This window comes from Vipera ursinii (genome assembly GCF_947247035.1).
Source record: "Vipera ursinii genome assembly, chromosome: 13".
NCBI classification, from domain to species: domain Eukaryota; kingdom Metazoa; phylum Chordata; class Lepidosauria; order Squamata; family Viperidae; genus Vipera; species Vipera ursinii.
In genome coordinates this window covers 10,073,125-10,094,572 of record NC_139526.1, presented here as the reverse complement: position 1 = coordinate 10,094,572, position 21,448 = coordinate 10,073,125, and the positions used below count along the sequence as shown (strand labels likewise).

The window sequence follows — 21,448 nt, the reverse complement described above, 5'->3', positions numbered from 1 at the left end:
GGGTAGCAGATCTTAAAGCCAGAGTTAAGCCTGGGAATGCATCTCCTGAAATTCCCTCGGTTCTTTTCATAAAGCAAAGTGTTTTCCCCTCCCCAAATAGAGGTAATCCCCGACTTACGACAGTTCATTTAGCTACAGCGGCACTGGAAAAAGTGACTCAGGACCGTTTTTCACACTTGCGACCGTAGCAGCCTCCCCACGGTCATGCAATCAAAATTGGCAACCGACACGCACTTATGACGGTTGCAGTGTCCCTTTTTATGACCTTCTGACAAGCAAAGTCGGTGGGGAAGCCAGATTCCCTTAACAACCGTGTTGCTAACTTAACAACTGCAGTGCTTCACTTAGCAACTGTGGCAAGGAAGGTCGTAAAATGAGGCAAAATTCACTTAACCTAGGTTTCATTTTGCAACAGAAAGTTTGGGTCCCGTTGTGATCGTAACGTGAGGACCATCTGTACACTTAGAACAAACTTCTCGTCACGGCCATCTGCTTCATTATGCACACCGCCGCTAAAGCTCAGTAGAGATTTTGGTGCTGCTGTGTTTTTCGTGTTTGGCCAAAAACAAATTGCTTAAAGGATTTCATGCCTGTAAAAGAAGAGACTGTGCTAAGCACGAGCTTTGAGGATTTACAGGTAGTAATTTACAAGAACAGCTTACCCCCAGAAATCATGGGTGCTCCACCACTGGAGATTTTTAAGAGGAGACTGGACAGTCACCTGTCTGAGACGGTATAAATCCTCCTGCTTGAGCAGGGGGCTGGACTAGAAGACCTCCAAGGTCCATTCCAGCTCTATTCTATTCTATTCTATTCTATTCTAGATTCACAGCTCTCTTTAGAAGACCATATTGTAGCTGTAACTAGGGGGGCGTTCTCCCAGGTTCGCCTGGTGCGCCAGTTGCGGCCCTATCTAGACCGGGATGCCTTGCGCACAGTCACTCATGCGCTCGTGACCTCTCGTCTTGATTACTGCAACGCTCTCTACATGGGGCTACCCTTGAAGACCACTCGGAGGCTCCAGCTGGCACAGAATGCAGCCGCGAGAGTTGTGTCGGGGGTCTCCCGATACTCCCGTGTTACACCTTTGCTCCGCGAGCTGCATTGGTTGCCAGTTGTCTTCCGGGTGAGGTTCAAGGTGTTGGTAATGACCTACAAAGCCCTCCATGGCATGGGTCCATAATACCTTGGGGAGCACCTGCAGCCGGCGTCAACTTCCCTCCGCCCAGTACGCTCCCACAGAGAGGGCCTTCTCAGGGTGCCGCCGGTCAAAGAATGCCGACTGGTGGCCCCCAGGGGGAGAGCGTTCTCTGTGGGTGCACCGGACTTATGGAACCATCTTCCGGTAGAGCTCCGGATGGCGCCCGACCTCCGCTCCTTCCGGCGCGACCTTAAAACCCATCTCTTTAAGGAAGCGGGCCTGGCCTGATGGGATGGGGTGGGTTTGTTATTATGACTTTAATTTTAAATTTGTACTATGGGCATTGTTTAATCATGTTTTAATAATTTTAACTTTTGTATCTGTCTTTTACGTATTGCCCTGTTAACCGCCCTGAGTCTCTTGAGAGAAGGGCGGTATATAAATTAAATAAATAAATAAATAAATATTCTATTCTATTCTATTCTATTCTATTCTATTCTATTCTATTCTATTCTATTCTATTCTATTCTTATTTCTATTCTATTCTTTATTCTATTCTATTTTCTATTCCATCTATTCTATTCTATTTTCTATTCTATTCTATTCTATTCTATTCTATTCTATTCTATTCTATTCTATTCTATTCTATTCTATTTTCTATTTTCTATTTTCTATTTTCTATTTTCTATTCTGTTCTATTCCATTCTATTCTATTCTATTCTATTCTATTCTATTCTATTCTATTCTATTCTATTCTATTCTATTCTATTCTATTCTATTCTTATTTCTATTCTTATTTCTATTCTCTTCTATTTTCTATTCTATATATTCTATTCTTTTCTATTTTCTATTTTCTATTTTCTATTTTCTATTTTCTATTCTATTCTATTCTATTCTATTCTATTCTATTCTATTCTATTCTATTCTATTCTATTCTATTCTATTCTATTCTATTCTATTCTATTCTATTCTATTCTATTCTATTCTATTCTATTCTATTCCAATGGTCATTATTTGAACCTGGTGGTTGTAAGGTGATTGCTGCTAATGCCGCAGTAGTAACCGCTGATTTTTGGCAAAATCGTTGTAAATTGCTATTTTGTAAGTTCAGGACAGCCTATACAGGGATTTGCCGCCAAATGCAACTTTCCACTCTTTGCAGGGATGTTAACGAAAGAGGGGCAGCCTCTTGTTGAGTCCCCCAACCCGTTTCTGCAAGGTTTCTGAACAAAATAATGAACGTTTGGTGGCAAAATGCTACCCTATCCTTTTTCCCCCCAAAACCCCAACAAAGATCTGAAGTGGTAGGTTAAACCTCTGGAAGGCTTAACCGATCTATTTTCTGTATCGTTTCTCCTGCAAACCTGGTGAGGGAGAAAGCAGATATTTCTGCCCCGTGCTGTCTAAGTGCCACATCTTCAGTGCATCTTGATCCCCCCACAAGTCAGCCACGAGAATGTGGCCCTGTGTAGGACCCCTTGTCTTGTTTGTTCAGTTGCATTTCTCCTGTTGATGTGGGACTAACACTCCAGACATGCACCCAGAAACTGTTCCATATTGGAAATACTTGACAGATAGTCCTCGGTTATTCACACTTACAACCATCACAGCATCCTCCACGGCCACGTGGCCAAAATGCATGTATTTGCCATGGTTGCAGCATCCCAGGGACACACGATTCCCGTTTGCAACCTTCCTGCTCAGCTTCTCACCAGCAAAGTCAATGGGGGAAGCCAGACTTGCCCAACCACTGTGTGATTTTCCGAACTGCAGTGATTCGCTTAACAACTGTGGCAGGGTCCTAAAATTGGGCCTGATTCATTTAGCAACCGCTTTGGGAATTCAGGTCTCAATTCTGATTGTGAGACAAAGACACCCCCCCCCTATATTTACTGGGTTGCATGTTCCAAAAGCAAACAGGGGGCCTAGCGTGAATTCTGCGGACGGTCTCGATTCCGACTCAGGCTGGGGTGTCATCCAAAAGCGTCTTGCAAAACAAGCTGACAGATCTTTGGCAGGACAGCGGCTTGGACTGGCAGGCTGTCGAATGAAGATTGGCTGGGCTGTCTCTCCGCCTGGCAGCTGGCCCACCGACCTCATCGTCTCTGCCAGGAAGGCTTGATTTAGGGGAGCAGGTGCAAAGCAAGAGAGACGATGAAGGCTGTTTGCTGGGAGAAAAATGGGAGAGGACCCTGGGACTGCAAATAGATTTGCTGCAACAGGGCAATTCAACAGGCAGGGGAAGGGAAGAGTTTTCATTGTATCTGCTATGGGTAATCCTTGAATTGCAACGACTGGGACCAGATTCTCTGTTGCTAAGCAAGGCGGTTGTTAAGTAACTCAAGCCCGACTTGATGACCTTTCCTGGCATGGTGGTTTAGTGGATGACTGCAGTTGTTAGGTGTGTCATACAGTCGTAATAATAATAATAAGGCAAAATGAAAGCTTGTCTAGAACAGGGGTCCTCAATGCCCGGTCAATGGACCGGTACCGGGCATGCCAGCAACCGGTCTGCACAAACAAGCAAAGCCCCATCCGCGGGATGCAGGCAGCACACAAAACCACGCACTCCCCTGTCCACAGAAAAACCTCTTTCCACGGAACTGGTCCATGGTGCTCAAAGGTTGGGGATCTCTGCTTTACAAGCATGGCTATTATAACTAATGGCTGCATTTGCCCTTAACACTAAGCTAGCAATTTAAGGATGGTTTAACACCCTGGCATTGCCTAGTTCAGGGGTCCCCAACCCCCAGGTCCGTGGACCAGTACTGGACCGTGGCATGCCAGCAACCGGTCTGCACAAACAAACAAAGCCCCATCCATGAGATGCAGGCAGCACACAAAACCAGGCCCCCTCCGATCGACAGAAAAACCTCTCTCCATGGAACTGGTCCCTGGTGCCCAAAAGGTTGGGGATCTCTGGACTAGAACATTTTGCTTTTCTTTCTTGAGCACCTTATTTATTTCCTACATGCACATTTCATCTCTTCGGAAGATGCCCCACTTGCAAAGCTTTTCTAATTTAATATATAATATTAAATTAATGCAAGGTGGACAGTTCGTTTAGCTACGGTTCAAAGTTACAACGGCACTGGGAAAAGTGACTTATGATCATTTTTCACACTTACGACCGTTGCAGCAACCCCAGGGTCATGCAATCCAAATTCAGATGCTTGGTGATGGATTCATATATATGACGGTTGTATGTCCTGGGGGGGTGGTGGTCTGTCATGTGATTTTGCCTTTTGCCACTTTCTTTCAAGCAAAGTCAAAGGGGAAGCCAGCCTCACTTAACCACCATGTTATTAACTTAGCAACTGCAGTGATTCGCTTAGCAACTGTGGCAAGAGTGGTTGTAAAATGAGGCAAAACTCACTTAACAAATGTCTCACTTAGCAACACAAATTTTGGGCTCCATTGAGGTCGTAAGTCGAGGACTACCTGTATATAATATTAAATATGATGTCCTGCTTACCCAACAAATTTATTCCATTCACGAATGCCTAATGCAGCGGTTCCCAACCTTTTCTATACCCCACACCCAATGGTGGGATTCAAATATGCGAACAAGTGGTTCTCTGTGTGGATGGCACTTCCAGAAGTCCGTTCTGGGCCTGGGCAGCCAAAAAGTAGCTACCAGTTCTGCTGAAGTGGTGCGAACCGGCTGAATCCCACCACTGCCCGCACCCCTAGAATGCTTCTGATATATTCTCGCACCCCTTACAAAAGTTCGAAATAACAGCAATGAATTATGCATATACACTATAATTTTGAAACTTCTAAACCCAAGTTTTTACACCCCCCTGGAATATCATCTCACACCCCGGGTTGGGAACCCCTGGCCTCATGTAAGACCTACCACCTCTTAAGGAGGTTGGAGATGACATTGGCTACTTCTCCTCTCAATAGGTGGATTCCAGTCTAGACCTTCCCACGTCTGCTAAAGATGTCGCACCGGAGCAAAAAAAAGACTTCCAAAAGTGGACATTTCGCTGGGGCGAAAATGGATTCGCTGGGTTTCCAAGCGATGGAGAGTAACGTTCCTGGGTTGTCCCAAGTTATCCTTCAGAAACTCAACATGAAGAATTATGATGATTATAGGTGAGTTGAATTAGTCAACAGAATGAGGGAAAGATTGGTGTGGGCAAGGCTGGTTGGACACCAAAGGTCTAAAATGGCCAATGTTTGAGCTTGCTACTAAACCATCAGCTCCATTGGGTAGACCAGACCTGGCCAGGTGATCAGCTCCGCCGGAAGGCTGAAATTACTTTTATTGTGACTGGTTATAAGATAATCTTCCAGATCTCATTGTGCTGGACCTTCTCCTTCTTCTTATACTTCAGTGAATGAAGGAGCTGTTTCCCTGATTCACTTCCAAATGTTATCTCCCTGTTCTGGACTTTAAAAATGTTTTAACCCCTTTTGCCTGGAAATGGTTCTTATACATCTTATACGTCAAGGTCACCTTGTTTATTCTCTACACCTGCGTTTCCCAACCTTAGCCATTTTTAGATGTGTGGACTTCAATTCCCAGTGCCGGCTGGGACATTCTGGGAGTTGAAGTCCACACATCTTAAAATGGCTAAGGTTGGGAAACACTGCTCTAGACAAACTGACCAAAGGAAGTCAAAGGACAGGTTGACTTGTCAAATCTTTCAGGGGTACACCAAGACCAGAGGTAGCTGGGCTCCTCCATTTTACCAAATCCAGGCGTGATTATAAAATAATTGCATAATATGTAGCAATAGCATTTATACTTATATAACCCCTCCCCCCAATAGTGATTTACACCACTCTCTGGGCGGTTTACAATGTAGAAGCCTTATTTGCATCTTGCCCCCAACAATCTGGGTCCTCATTTTACTGACCTCGGAAGGATGGAAGGCTGAGTCAACCTTGAACCAGTCAGGATCGAACTCCAGGCTATGGGCAGAGTTTGCCTGCATTACTGCATTTACAGAACCATTGATCCGATTTGTACCATATGTTGACAAAGGTTTAAAGACCTTTTATTAAGGTTTAAAGACCTCAGTGGCTGGGTATGCATGTAGCACATCTATTGGAAAAACCAAGTGAGCTACATTATGCCTTGGCCCAAAGCACACATATTTCTCCAGTCTGTACTTCATCTTTTCAATATCTTACAGAGGTCAAATCTACAGAAAAAGCTAGCAAGGGCAAGACAAAAATGACATTTGATTTAACTTCATTTGTATAAATTAGTATGATTATTGGCCAGTCATGGATTTTTTCTAATCAATTGTGTCAGAAGCAACACCTTTAAACAATGTAGGGGATGACCAGGCTGAGCTTGAGGGAGGAGTCAAACACGTCATCAGTCTTGAGTCCCTTCATGCCCACAAGAGATCTGAGTCCAGCTCACCTTGAATTCCGTTGACTCTTATCTACCACCAATTTTCTTTGACCATACAGGTTCAGATTCTCGTAGAGAGCTTTAGCCTACAATAAATCTTTACACTCATTTGAACTGCCTGGATTTTCTGATTTCTTGACATTTGACACACAATCTCTGGAGGTCTCTTGGAATTGACCCCTTCCTTCTTCGAGGCACAGGTATTCTGGGACCTTGGGAATGGTCCTCTGGCTTGAAGTAGGATGGTTTCTTCCTTGGCATTTCTTTGGCATGGCCTGCTTCCTTCTAGATCCGCGCTGGAGGGCAAGACCCTCTGCACGGAGTTTGGCATCCGATCCTACTTCGAGATGTTTCAGAAAATGGAAGACACGTTCAAATTTTGCGTCGAGTGCAAGAAGCTTCCCGATTCACTACCTGATCCCAGAAGCCTACGCCGTTGCAAAAGGTAAGTCGTCAAACTTGAGGGCAACAATCTTTTTCGATTGTTACAGACTCCCCCACACGTATATGCTTTAGAAAGCTTTCTAAGGCAGCAGAATCATTAAATAAATTGAACGTGCAAAATGGCAGCAAGTGCTCTGAAAGAAGCGAAGAATGCAAGTTTGGATTTTAGACCTTGCTACCGAGATGCGATAAGGGTGGTGCGGCAGCTCAGCGGTTAAGATGCTGGACTTGCTGGCTGAAAAGCCGGCAGCTGAGGTTTGAAACCCGAGCGCCATGTTGATGGGGTGAGCTTCCGTCCTCGCCCCAGCTCCTGCCAACCTAGCAGTTCGAAAGCCTGCAAATGCAAGTAGATAAATAGGTACCATTTCGGTGGGAAGGTACCAGCGCTCCATGACATCATCCTGGCCACATGACCGTAGAAACATCTTTGGACAGCGCTGGCTCCATGGCCTTGAAACGGAGATGAGCAGCGCCCCCTAGAGTCAGTAGCGACTAGCAGAGCAAAATCTGCAGGGACTTCTTTTAATATTGAGATGTTAGGGCTCCAGCGAAGGCGTTCAACCCACCTGTTAGGCTGATGTCCTGACTTTTTCCCAGGACTTCAAGACCACCTGCATGGTACCTCCAGTTTTCCCCACAACAACCCTGTGAAGTAGTTTGGGTTTGTTTATACCAGATGCCTAAGCATTAATCAATTCAGCAATCTAACATGATCCAACATGTAACTGTGCCCCCTCCACCCCCTTTTTTTTGCAATTAGTGATGAGGATTAAATTTTGGGAGTGCAATTGGCCTGATTGAGAGGGTCGACACAGAACGGGTACTCAGAATAATAAACCGTAGCCAAAATAAATGCGAGAAGCGTATTCCAAGCCTCGTGTGTCTATTGCTAAGCAACTGTGTCTTTCTGCTAAAAACCAAGAGGTCTTAGAAAAGAAGGCGGTAGGCCGACAGCCTTGGTGGTCCCTGGCTCAAGATGTGGTTGGAAATGACATCTTCCTCTCTCGGAAGGTTTGTCTCAGTCGATGTCTCAGCAAGCAGAAAACACCTGTTGGTAAAGTTCGGCGGCACTCTTTGTGATGGTTCCCTTGTGTCCCAAAGTAGAACTTTTGAAAATACAAGTATTCCTTGACTCACAACGTTTCATTTAGTGACCGTTCAAAGTTACAACAGCACTGGAAAAAAGTGACTTCGGACCGTTTTGGGTTTATGACGGTTGCATTGTCCTAGTGCCGTGGTGGCGAACCTATGGCACAGGTGCCACAAGTGGCACACAGAGCCCTCTCTGCAGGCACGCACGCCATCACCCCAGTCCTAGCCTTTCAGCTGAGTTTTATAAAACCTTTTCGCTTTAGGCCTCGGCCGCCGTGGGCAAAAAAAAAGAGAAAAAGTTCAATCAATCAATCAATTTCAACTTCTTGCGGGGGAAAAAAAAAGATCTCGCAAAGTTGGAATTGATTGATTGAACTTTTTAGTCCCACCCACTCTGCCGTTACCACCGCAGCCACGCCCACCCAATGGGCCACGCCTACCCAATGGGCCATGCCCACCCAATGGGCTGCGCCCACCCAATGGACCACGCCTACCCAACGGGCCACACCCAATGGGCCACACCCACCCAGCACCCGACAATACATAAGTGGGGTTTGGGCTGCAGTTTGGGCACTCGGTCTCTAAAAGGTTCGCCATCACTGTCCTAGCATCAAGTGATCATCATTTGTAACCTTCCCAGCTGGCTTCTGACAAGCAAAGTCAATGGGGGAAGCCAGATTCACTTAACAACTGCCTGACTGACTTAACAACTGCAGTGATTCGCTTAACAAAGAAGTTGGCAAAGAAGTTGACTGTCGAGCCCTGGGGGCGCGACATACAGCAAGGGGGGCAGGAAGAGTCCCGCGATGGCTCCCCTCCCTAGCCTCCTGTCCATCCGCCACTGCAGCGGGCCACCGCAAGCCGTCCGCCAACCCAGCTGCCTATCAGCTGGTCGCTGCATGCCGGTCCCTCTGCCTGTCAGCTGGCTGCTGCGAGCCTCGCCGGGACCCTGGAAACGTTGAAGGGCATTACTGGGCCATTTCCCACAGTGCCGCCTCCGTGCCCAGCGCCACTGATGCCGCCGGTCGCCGCGGGTTCTCTGCCGGCCTCACCGCCTCCCAGCTGGCAGCTTGACTCCCATGGCCGGTCGTCCGGGCTTAAGAGTGGGACTTGCCTGACCAGGTTACCTGGTTTGCAGCTGACTGTGGGACATGGTGTGGGGGGGAGGCTTGTAGGACGCATGGAGGGTGGAGGGTGGTATGGAGAAGCGTGAGCTGTTTTGCAAAAGATATTGCAAAGGGGGAGGAGGGATTATAAAGGGTTGAGGGCAGATGCTGGTTTGTGACCTGGGGGCGGGGTCCTGCCTCCGGGTGGTTTATGTAAGCACTGGGAGCAATTCACTCCCAGCGCTGACTTTGCTTTTGTGCTTTTGAGCTGAGTAAAGCCTTTTGTTTGTCGCACGTTCCTGCTTGGAGATTCCTGCTTTCATCTTACAAAGGACGTGATTTGACATTGACAATGGAGCAACAGCCCTCTTGCTTAGCAGTGACTTCAAGGATTACCTGTAGTTTTTTTTAAAAAAAAATCAATGGAGCAGGTAGACTTTATGTAGCTTGATGTATTCTTTGGGGTATCCTCTGTAATTTGACGACAACTTTGGACCAGCAAGCAAAAACTCACAGATACTAGACGCAAATCATGTGGAGACCCCCATAAAACTCCTGCTGAGATTAAAGAAAGTAGAAGAAAGGCAATGGACAAAAGAGATGGGTAGAATCAAAGAGATAACGACATGTCCTTGGAAGACTGGGAAACCACAATTGCACATGTTCATGACTACTTAGGTCACTGGAAGTCAAATAATGCACCTAACTTAGAAATACTAATAAAGGGGAATATTTGTAGCTCAGGGTTGACTTGAGGAGTCCTTGGTGCTCTCTGAGCTTGGTGGTTTTCTCACAGACCTTTCATTACCAACCTAGGTAACATCATCAGTGCTAGAAGGGAAAGGAGGAGGAGGAGGGGAGGACTGTAGGGTCCTGGGTGCTCTCTGAGCTTGGTTGTTTTCTCGCCGACGTTTCATTACCAAACTAGGTAACATCATCAGTGCTAGAAGGGAGTGGGCTTTGTAGAGTGGAAGAGAAGGGACGAGGAGGAGGAGAGGACTGAGGGATTCTTGGTGTTCTCTGAGTTTGCTTGTGTCCTTGCGGATGTTTCATTACCCAAACTAGGTAACATCATCGGTGTAGTAGTCACAGTGTAGTCTACTACAATGATGATGTTACCATGTTTGAGTAACGAAACATCTGGAAGGAAAGAAGCTGGCTCAGAGAGCACCAAAGACCCCTTAACTCACAAATCTAGGACTGATCAATTGTTGTCCTTTTGTTTCTAGATGTCAGAATGTCTACTATTGTGGCTCCGAGTGCCAACGGTTGAACTGGCCCAGCCACAAAAAATTCTGCAAGAAACTGAATCTGGCAGCCCTTGACCGACTTACAGAATGGCTTGTGTTCACAGGTAGCCTGTGGAGGTTTAGAACAGAGGATATACAGTAGAATAATATTATTATTAGTATTATTATTGAGATTTCTATACCGCCCTTCTCCCTAAGGGACTCAGGGCGGTTCACAGGGCATATATAAATAACAGTACAAAATTAAAAGAAAATTAAACCAATGCCCAATTAAAATACAAGAATGATAAAATAATAAAAACCAATAAAAAACCCATATACCCCTATCAGGCCAGACCAGCTAATTCAAATAAATGGGTCTTCAACCCGCGACGGAAGGATCGAAGGTCCGATGCCGTCCGGAGCTCAACCGGCAGTTGGTTCCATAATGCCGGAGCACCCACAGAGAATAGGGTTGGATCCCATTTTAGTGGATTGTGCAAATCCAACCGATTGTGGTTTAGTTAAAAAATGAAGGTTAGACACACAAGGGGTTAATGTGTTAGTCAGGAATGTTTCATATAGCATTGAATAATAGGGCTGGAAGGGACCTTGGAGGTCTTCTAGTCCAACTCCATGCTCAAGCATTCTGGACAAATTGCTGTCCAGTCTCTTCTTGAAAACTTCCACACTTGGAATATTGCATCTAGTTCTGGTCACCACAAAAAAAATAAGATCATCTTTCTTGTCATTTTTTTTACTGTGGGCACAATGGTGCCCATTTTTACTGTGGGCACAATGGCGCCCATCTTTCAACAAAGATGTTGAAACCCTAGAAAGAGTGCAGAGAAGAGTAACAAAAATGATTAAGGGCCTGGAGTCTAAACCAGAAGATGAACGATTGAGGGAACTAGGTATGTCTGGTCTAACAGAGAAGGACTAGGAGTGACATGATGACAGTGTTCCAATAACTAAAGGGCTGCCATGAAGAAGGTGGGATCAACCTATTCTCCAAGGCCCCTGAAGACAGGACAAGAAGCAACGGATGGAAGATCATTAAAGAGAGAGCCAATGTAGAACAAAGGAGAAATTTCCTGACAATGAGAAAAATCAATTAGAGGAACAGCTTACCCTTGGATGTGATCTATTTGAATGCCTCCTCCATTAGAAATGATCCACACCAGAAGCTCTAGATAGTGGGGAAGTAAAGGTGGTGGCCATAACTATGTGGTTGAAGTTCTAGCCAGGCCTTCACATCATGTGGTTGCCTTCCTACAGATGCTCTGTGCCAGGGGTCTTCAAACTTGGCCCTTTTATGACTTGTGGACTTCAACTCCCAGAATTCCTCAGCCAGGCATGCTGGCTGAGGAATTCTGGGAGTTGAAGTCCACAAGTCATAAAAGGGCCAAGTTTGAAGACCTCTGATCTATGCACTGATTTTAGAGGTTGAATGTAATGGTCTCATTGGCCTTTTTCAGTTCTAGGAGTGTAAGATTCTTCTAAATCCTCATTATCTCCCCGTAGGTGACATCCCTTTCCACACAAGTGCATGGACAAAAAGTATCCGGGACCTACAAGGTTGGGAAGACTGGTTCTTGATGCAGGAACATCTGGATGAAAAGCTTAGCGCTATCAAAGCCGGACATTACATGAGCACCCTCTGGGCCAATGCGGGCAAACCAAAGCCCAATGAGATAGAGTTGACTGAGTCAATCAAGAGGGTGACCACAGACTTTGTCTCCAGGCCAGTCACCGTTGGCCTCGGGCTGAGCATGGTCCATCTGGATCCTTATGCCAAACCAATCACAGTGCATGTGATTGGAGCTTCTCATGTCGAGACTCTCAACGCCCGGGTGACAGATTATGACGAGCTATCCCAGATGTTTCCAAAGCATCAAGGCATAGAGGTGGTCATGGTGGGGGTGGATGTAGTAGATGGACCCATCATGAGACCTCCACTGGTGGCCTTTGGACCCCGGCAAAGGGTCTACCTCAGCAGCTACAAGGACCTTTATCACCACTTCTGGGAATCACAGGTGGAAACTCAGCAAGCAGCTCGACCAGACCTCGTGGTTGCCTTCCATGCAGGTAGGAAGGTTTAGTGCATTCTTCTTGTGTTCCTGGATTGTCTAGCACAGAGGTCCCCAAACGTTTGGACACTAGGGACTGGTTCCATGGAGAAAGGTTTTTCCGTGGACCGGAGACTGCGTGGTTTTGTGTGCTGCCTGCATTTCACAGATGGGGCTTTGCTTGTCTGTGCAGACCAGGGGACCCCTGAACTAGGCAATGCCAGGGCATTAACCCATCCTTAAATTGCTAGCTTAGTGTTAAGGGCAAATGCAGCCAATAGTTACAATAGCCATGCTTGTAAAGCAGAGGTCCCCAACCTTTTGAGCACCAGGGACCGGTTCCGTGGAGAGAGGTTTTTCCATGGACAGAAGAGTGCGTGGTTTTGTGTGCTGCCTGCATCCCACAGATGGGACTTAGCTTGTTTGTGTGGACCGGTTGCTGGCATGCTGTGGCCCGGTTCTGGTCCACGGACCGTGGGTTGGGAACCCCTGATCTAGCACCATGAGATTCAATGCAATGTCATGTTAACCTAGAGCCTGGGAGGCCCAAGAGCTCAGCACAGTCAGAGGACAACATGATGGGAAAAGCTGGCTTGGGCAAAGCTTCAGATCCTGTAGACCCCTACACCAATAGGAAGCACAAAGTTGAGGTCCAGCAAAGCAATGACCCAGAAAATTTGAAAACATAAGGCAGCTGTTTTGGGGCAATTCATTCATCTTGTTTTAACTGGCTGCTTTTTTAAAGCTGGCTTAGTACGGTCTTGAAACCTGACAGGCGTCATTATGCTTCAACATCGTATGCCAGGTGGATTGATTCATCAGGCATCCAGCCAAACACCGCTGCTAATTTTCGTTCCTAAATTTGCTGCTCTTCGAGTTCTATTGTATGGTGTCGGGGACCCACTCTTTGCTTTCTACTCAAAACAAGTGTCTTCCTCCCCTTCCAGATTGGTGGACCAACTCCCAGACGTGTGGATCTCAACTCCCAGAATCCCCCAGCCAGCTTCTGGGAGTTGAAGTCCACACGTCTTAAAGTTGCCAAAGTTGAGAAACACTGACCGTAATACTTGTAACAAAAGAAAAGAAAAAGTCATGAGTTTTGATTGCACCGTCCCCAACTGCCATCTTGACTTCTTTGACCACATCCTGGCCCACCCTTTCCTTCTAACCTTACAAATGAATCCAATTGAAAGACGAGATTAAAATTCACACCGGGCGCATATTAATTCCAATAGGACTTCTGTTTATTGAGGAAATCCAGGTCTGTCAGTAATCTTATAAAATCTGCCTCGGTATGTGTGTCTGTCTCAAACTGGCCCCTGATTCTTGTGAGCCCAAGAAAAAAGGAGGAGGGCTCAAGACAAACCCCGTCCTGCCATTCAGATCAGTTCTAAACCAGTGTCTGAGCTATGAGCTATGAGCAATGGGATTCCAGAAGAGATTAGTAGCTTATCTGTGGGAGAAGAATTCCAGCAGACAGACAGGTTTAAGCAGGGCTTTTTTTTTCCTCATAGAACGCTCAGAACGGAGTTCCGGCACCTTTTTTGGATGGAACCTTGTAGGGTAGGCAAGGCGGGTTGTATGACGTGTGTGAGTTCCGTCACCTTTTTCTTTTACAAAAAAAGCACTGGGTTTAAGTCACTGCAGGTTAGAACAATGTTGCCTTGGAAAGGGTTTGTCTACACCCAGCTCAATGGGAAAAGAACAATTTTCACCCGTTGCTGCCTTTGGCTGCCGTTTGCCGTCCTCGCTGGGAAGGCTGGAAACGGTCCAATTCAAAGGATCAGGATCGTACGTTAAGTTGCAGTTCGTGAGATTTATTGCTCAAGCCTATGCACAAGAATCTGCTCAACTAAAGTTCAGTGCTAAACTTGGTGCCAACCAGTCCATTATACAACATGATGATTCTAGGCTGATGACATACTTAACCCTACCCCCTGGCTTTGCCTGCTCTTCTGCAGAAACTGCTCAAGTACATGTTTTGATCCTCTCCAGTCTGAAATGCATCGTAGAAAGAGAGCTGTGTTAATCTATGGCAGTGTTTCTCGACCTTGGCAACTTTTAAGATGTGTGGACCAACTCCCACAATTCCACAGCCAGCCATGAAGGATTGCCAAGGTTGAGAAACACGGAATCAGGAGGAGTCTATGGGTAATTGATGAGTATAATGGAGTCTTTCCATCATGGTCATAAGTTGTGATGATTGTAAAACAGGTCACATGTGACTGATGTGATTTCAGGATCTTTTTTTCCCCATCATTAAGTGAATGCTGAGGCCATTAACCAAAACCAATGGCTTGTTGTTTTTTGTTGTTTGGCTAAACCAGAAATAAATGTCAGTTTTTGGTAAAGCCATCGTAAAATGTCGTGTGACTGCAGGTTGCTCCAAATGGCGTAAATGCAGCTGTATTGCCAAGCACCTGACTGTGGGCATCTCGGCCATTGGAGCTTCACAAGAGTCTACCCCAGGGGTCTTCAAACTTGGCCCTTTTGTGACTTGTGGACTTCAACTCCCAGAATTCCTCAGCCAGGCATGCTGAGGTTTTTCTTCCCTAAAAACCTCAATGGAAAAGGGAAAACTACCCAGAAGTGGATAGCTTACTTTTGATGAAAGCCCAGCTCTTAAAGGGCAGGATGTGTTCCGTGTGCAGGCTTCATCTGCCAAGCATTGATCAACCTGCCTGGGGGACAGAATGATACTTGAACAGTCTGGGAATCCAGCAATTGAAAGATATATTAGCTACGTTCACACATTCCCCCAAAATCTTATTATGAGCTTTGTTTGATTTGCGCTTAGTACAGTATATGAACCAGGCCAGTCGCAGCTTAGTCAGCTATTTGGGATGGAGCAAGCCATGGCTTACCAGAAGGTGCAAACCTAAGCAATACGCTTACTGGGATTTGTAGTCCTTCTCAGCAGTATCACCTGTTAATTGGTTTGATTCCCTTTCCAAAGTAAGCTAAGCTTGCAGATATATTTAGCCACCCAGCAGTCTGGAAGTTCTCACAAGCTTGCTGTGATGCCTCCGATTTTTGCACTTGTAGACACCTAGAAGGAGATGCGGCTTGTCAGCAACATTTCCACTAAGGTGGCCTTTGAGCCTTTTGCCATAAGAGATCCTTGGTCCCAGCCAATAATGTGAGATATGCAACAGGTGCTCTCACCCAGAGGAGCTCCTGATTCCAGAATGTCTCAGCAGAATAACTGGTGGACCTCAACTCAACTTGGGAGGGAGGGAGAAATTTGGTCCCTCTGCCTTATTGGAGGTTGGGCTGTTGCCAATCAGCTGTTTGCTGCCTATCAGTGCTGTGGAATTAAGGCCCAAAGGGTCAGGATTAAGAGGGATGCTATCAATCTCTGAAATACGGATGAGGCTAATCAGCTTGCTAACAGAGTAGTCACTAACTACTCAAGGTGGTACCTCAAGGTGGTATGAAGCACTTGAAGGCAGCACTCAGTTGTTTCAAGCAACTGGGGTTGTGTATAGTCCTTCTCACACAGAAGTTCCTGGTTACTTCCCAGCTCTTCAGCCAGACTCTGGTCCACGAAGTGTGGTTGGTTGGTTGGTAGGTTGGTTGGCTAGGGAGGCTACCTGTAGAGTTGCTCTTCCATCCTTAGTGCTCTGCAAGATGGGGTGTCATGGTTCCGACAGATGAAACTCTTCAAAAGAACTTTGAGGCATTGTTTACCTTAAAGCATCTTTTATTCGAGAAGCAAAGTATCGGTACTACATGGTTGAAACCAAAAACTAAAGTCCCCTTCTCTGGATACAAAGTATCAAAGCACAATTCCTTCCTCCAATAAACAGCCATAAATCACATTCCCCAATTAGCTTGAAGTACGGGCTTTCTACCCAGCTCTCCAGCCTGCCAAAACTCTATCAACTCTGGGCCCAATGACCTTGGGTTCCCACGGCTGAGTTATTATTGCTATGACTAGCTGGACACTCATCCACATTCCTCCTCCCAGCATCGACTAACTCTAAAAGCAATAGAGGAAAATGGCTGCATTTCCATCTGTTGTCAAAGCAAGAACATCCTATGTTAGCAGCGTTGACAAGGGGTATTTCAACTTTTGTAGTCCTTTGCAAATAAAGACCTATGCATCAGGTAGAATTGCTCAGGGATGTCTGATAGAAGCCATAATGTTACCATGTGCAACCACAGCTTAGGTGACGATATCAAAAGTTGCATGTCATCACTTCCCCTTTCCCTTACGGATGTCCATGGTTAAAGCACAATAGATTTTTTGGAGGGGGACTGGTTCAGGAAGTTTGCATCACAAATGTGTTGAGTTGCAATCCTTTACATCCTCAGTTACAATGGCTATCCTAGTTGAGGATAATCATAATTGCCCAGAAACAGGCATTTGAGATAGTTAACTATATGAATGAATGGAGAGTAGGTGGGCACATCTAGAGATATGATTCTTGTTCTAATCTCTTTCCATCCATTAGGAGCAAAGAGATGGGACAGCTGGCTTATTTCTTCTAAGATTTGTCTCTCACCTAAACCTCTTGGAAAAGCATGATAAAACAGAATGACAGAGTTGGAAGGGACCTTGGAGGTCTTCTAGTCCAATCCCCTGCTCAAACAGAAGATCCTATACCATTCTGGACAAGTGGCAGTCCAGACTGTTTTAAAAAACTTCCAATCATGGAGCACTCACAACTTCTGGAGGCAAGTTGTTCCACTGGTTAATTGTTCTCACTGTCAGGAAATTCCTTCTTAGTTCTAGGTTGCTTCTCTCTTCAGTTAGTTTCCATCCGTTGCTTCTTGTCCTGCCTTCAGGGGCTTTGGAGAATAGCTTGACTCCCATTTCTTTGTGGCAGCCCCTGAGATATTGGAAGACTGCTATCATGTCACTCCTTGTCCTTCTTTTCTTTCAACTAGATTGGTGTGGCCAAGTTGGCTTTATGGAAACTCCACACCTCTGAATGACAGTTTCTACAGGACAATAGCAAGGGGAGATGGTGTGCAAGGAACAGATGCTGAGACTGGGGGACCTTAATGCCTTGTAGAGTTGTGGGTTGCCTGTGTGAGAGAAGAGGCTCTGATAAGGTTCACAATGAGTATGGGGGAAGGTTCCATTCCCACAACTCCTCCTCCTCCTCTTCCTCCTCCTCCTTCTCTTTGAGTGTTGAGGGAGATATGAAGTTCTGGCTTTTGGAGGTGTTAAAGGTAAAGGTAAAGGTTCCCCCGCACATGTGTGCTAGTCGTTTCCAACTCTAGGGGCTGGTGCTCATCTCCGTTTCAAAGCCGAAGAGCCAGCGCTTGTCCGAAGACGTCTCCGTGGTCATGTGGCCGGCATGACTAGATGCCAAAGGTGCATGGAACGCTGTTACCTTCCTACCGTAGTGGTCCCTATTTTTCTACTTGCATTTTTACGTGCTTTCGAACTGCTAGGTTGGCAGAAGCTGGGACGAGTAACAGGCGCTCACTCTGTTACGTGGCACTCGGGATTCGACCCGCCAAACTGCCGACCTTCTGATCGACAAGCTCAGTGTCCTAACCCACTGAGCCACCACGTCCCTTAACCACTGTTAATTGATGTTGTTGGACTATGTCATTGCGGTTGTCTCTCCATCTTCTTCTGGGTCTGCCTTGTGTTCTTTGACATACTCCTCTTTATATTATAATGAAATTCTAATAGGATACAAATGCCCACATGGTCAGGGGTCCAAAAGACAGATTTGAACTCAGGCTATATAAGGTTGACAGACAAACTGACCTGAACGGCTCCCTCTTTTGCTGTTTCAGAGCATTGGTTTCTCAAGGCTGGTGTTGACCTGCTCTTTGAGTCTCTTCCTTGATCAGCCTGTCCATCGGAAGCCATTGCGAAGATGCTTTCCCAAAGCCTGAAAGACAACCTGGTCAATTTCAGCTATTTAGTCATTCTGCAGAATGTCTCTCTTGAATTCTCTGGTGTAGCAGGGAGGTTTCTTTCCAGGAACGAGGTGTACTTTTGATCATCTCTTTCAGTAACATTCCATCGCTATGAAGCCCTCCAGGCAGCAGAACGCTTTTCTAAATATACAACTGCCTTGTCGCATCCCTCAAACTTCCAGAATGCCGGAGAAGCTTTAGCAAACTGGCTCCAGGTTTCCTATCTGCCTAGCCTAGCTGTATTTAAACCCAGAGTTTGGATTGTTGTTGTAAAAAATCAATAAAACTTAAAAAAAAATTACAACAACAACTCAGAGTTCGGAGCTCACCATTGGTCACGTTCGGCAGCTGTAATGTGCAAGGCTGTGCTACCAGCTGTACAAGCAGCTAGATTCTTGCTCTTCTCCTGGGTGTGTTCCAGACATTGTCACCTTCAGAGCCAGGCTGAGATTTAAATGTGCAACAGACAGAAATTCTCATCGCCTTTCCAAGTCGGCAAGGCAGAGATTCCAGCCTCATGTTCCATCATACCTTACGAGGCTGGCCTTTTCCGCTGGCAAAAGGGAGAAATCTTTTCCTATTGTGTCACCAAGCTGAATTTCAGAGGTATGGAGAATCCAGTTCAGTGGTCAGCTGTGCCCTTGTCTCAAGTCCCAACTGTCAAAGAACCAATCAGGTGATAAAAAGCCAAATGGGTCACTGAACGGCCAGACATAGGAAGACATCTAAATGATCTGACTAAAAAGGCACCAGGCTTTGAACTAGCACATCAGTAATGGGCAATCCTGAGTAAGATTTACACCTCTCCCAGTGTAGCCAGGATTCTCTGTATAAACGGGGCATAGTATCTTCCCCTCAGTGGGACTGCGGGGGGTCCCACCTCAAACTGTCGATCACATTGTGACCAGCTGTAAGCTGAGGGCATCTACTGGTCCAGTATCTGATTTTTTCCCCCAATATAAATGATGCTGCATTTCAATGTTTAGATGGTCTAGACCAGGGGTCTGCAAGCTTGACAACTTTAAGGCTTGTGGACTTCAGCTCCCAGAATTCCTCAGCCACCATATTGTAAAAAAGATGTTGAGATTCTGGAAAAAGCACAGAGAAGAACAACCAAGGTGATTAGGGGACTGAAGGCTAAAACATATGAGGAACGGTTGTAGGAATTGCATATGTCTAGTTTGATGAAAAGAAAGACTAGGGGTGACATGATAGCAGTGCTCCAGTATTTGAGGGGCTGCCCCAAAGAAGGGGGGGTGTCAATCTATTTTCCAAAGCACCAGAAGGCAAGACAATAAGCAATGGATGGAAACTAGTCAAGGAGAGAACCAACCTGGAACTAAGGAGAAATTTCCTGACAGGGATAACAATTAACCAGAGGAACTACCTGCCTCCAGAAGTTGTAGGTGCTCCAACACTGGAAGTTTTTAAGTAGAGATTGGACAATGATTTGTCTGAAATGCTTTAGGGCCTCCTGCTTGAGCAAAGGGTTGGACTAGAAGACTTCCAAGGTCCCTTCCAATTCTGTTATTCGGTTAATATAAGTGGTGACAATCTCTTTCACCATTTGTCAAACTTAGCAAGTTTGAGATGGGTGGAGTTCAACTCCCAGATTTCTCCAGCCGTTACCAAAGTGAACATAAAAGAAGTATACAAGTTAAATCCAAAAACCATAAACAGAAACTTTTCCTGACATGGCATCCTTGAGGTGTGAGGACTTCAGTGCCCATAATTCTTAGCCAGCCTAGCTCATCCACCTAGAGGGCTTTTCAGAAGAAGCCCATGCTTTGTCTCCACTCATTTCGCAGGGTTTCATGCCTGCCCTGATCTGATGGCAAGTTGGCTTCCCACGTTGCTGCTCCTACGAGATTACAAGATCCCTTCTTTATTCACCATGTACAGGTAACACTCTCCTTCCAGGTCCTGATTCGTTGGGATCTGCACCATGATTCAACCAGAAGAAACTCATTCCTTGGTCCACCATGGGAGAAATGCGGGACAGCCTTCTTCTTTGCTTAAGCAGCAGCTGCAGAATCCATGAGCTTCTGAAGCCAGTGGTCAGAGGACAGGGTTCATCTAAGGAAGGGGTGTCCAATCTTGGCAATTTTAAGACTTGTGGACTTCAGTTCCCAGAAATCCCCAGCCCAGCTGGAATTCTGGGAGTTGAAGTCCACAGGTTGGACATTCCTGATCTAAGAGATGTCTTCTCAGACGACCATGGAATCTGTGGGGCACCGGGTCTTTCTTTTCATCTACTCCATGGTTGTTGTTGTTTGCGTCCCACCAGAGGTTGATCCTAGACCTTCTGCATTATAATGTTCTGGGTTGCAGGATTGTGGGCGGAAGATCAACGACAACAACTGCAGAGTAATAACTAGTGAAGAAACAACCAGGGGTGACTTTGGATTGTGCTGTAAGGCTACAGCCTAATTCCAAGTGAAATTGGAGCCATTTTAGTTTGTCGAACCAGTAACTAATCCTTTCCTTGCTTTCTTCTTTTAGTGAACAGGAGCTGAAACAGTCCCTCAGAATCTTGATGGAGCTGGAGACCCAGATCATAAGCTGTGGGGCTAACCCCTTTGCCTCCCTCAAACCGGAGCAGGCCCATTCAAACCCTAACAAGCCACCTGTCTATGCCAACTCCCACTACCTTACGTTCCATGGTTTAGGTAGTCCTCCAGAGGAACATGACATAGGAGAACTGGATGAGGAACAAGAAGAGAGATCTCAGCAAGCTTAGAGCTCTACAACCTAACTTCCAGTGGTAGCTTCACGTCTCTCAGTTTGTCATGCCACAAGCTAAGATCTCAGGAACGCAACTCTCACTATCTCTGGGTGATAGTGAAGGTTGCCTTTCTGTCTGCAACTAAAGATCCCAGGCTATTATTAGCAGCTGTCGAGTCTAGTCCTATCTGCTAATAGACAAAGCACGTTGACTCCCAATATCTTCTGTGCAAACTTCTCCCAATTTAAAATATGTAAATCAGCTGTCTCCTGACTTGGGACTTCCCAGATGCGTTGAAGTTAGGATTTCTGAAATTCCCAACCAAAGGCAATGCCAGCTTGGAGTTTCGGGAGCTGTTATATCCGGCATATTTGGAGGACTT

General features: G+C 46.0%; 1 protein-coding gene across 1 annotated transcript; it reads left to right on the top strand.

The window, feature by feature from the left end:
• Positions 1-5,136: 5,136 nt before the first annotated feature.
• MSS51 (MSS51 mitochondrial translational activator) lies at positions 5,137-21,081 on the top strand (the record flags this gene model as incomplete). The annotated part of the gene is made up of 6 exons (XM_083372431.1): positions 5,137-5,242; positions 6,805-6,960; positions 10,387-10,511; positions 11,911-12,474; positions 20,150-20,243; positions 20,844-21,081. Exons 1-6 carry the CDS (start codon positions 5,145-5,147, stop codon positions 21,079-21,081), a joined length of 1,275 nt encoding a protein of 424 aa, XP_083228557.1. The 5' UTR covers positions 5,137-5,144.
• Positions 21,082-21,448: the final 367 nt, after the last annotated feature.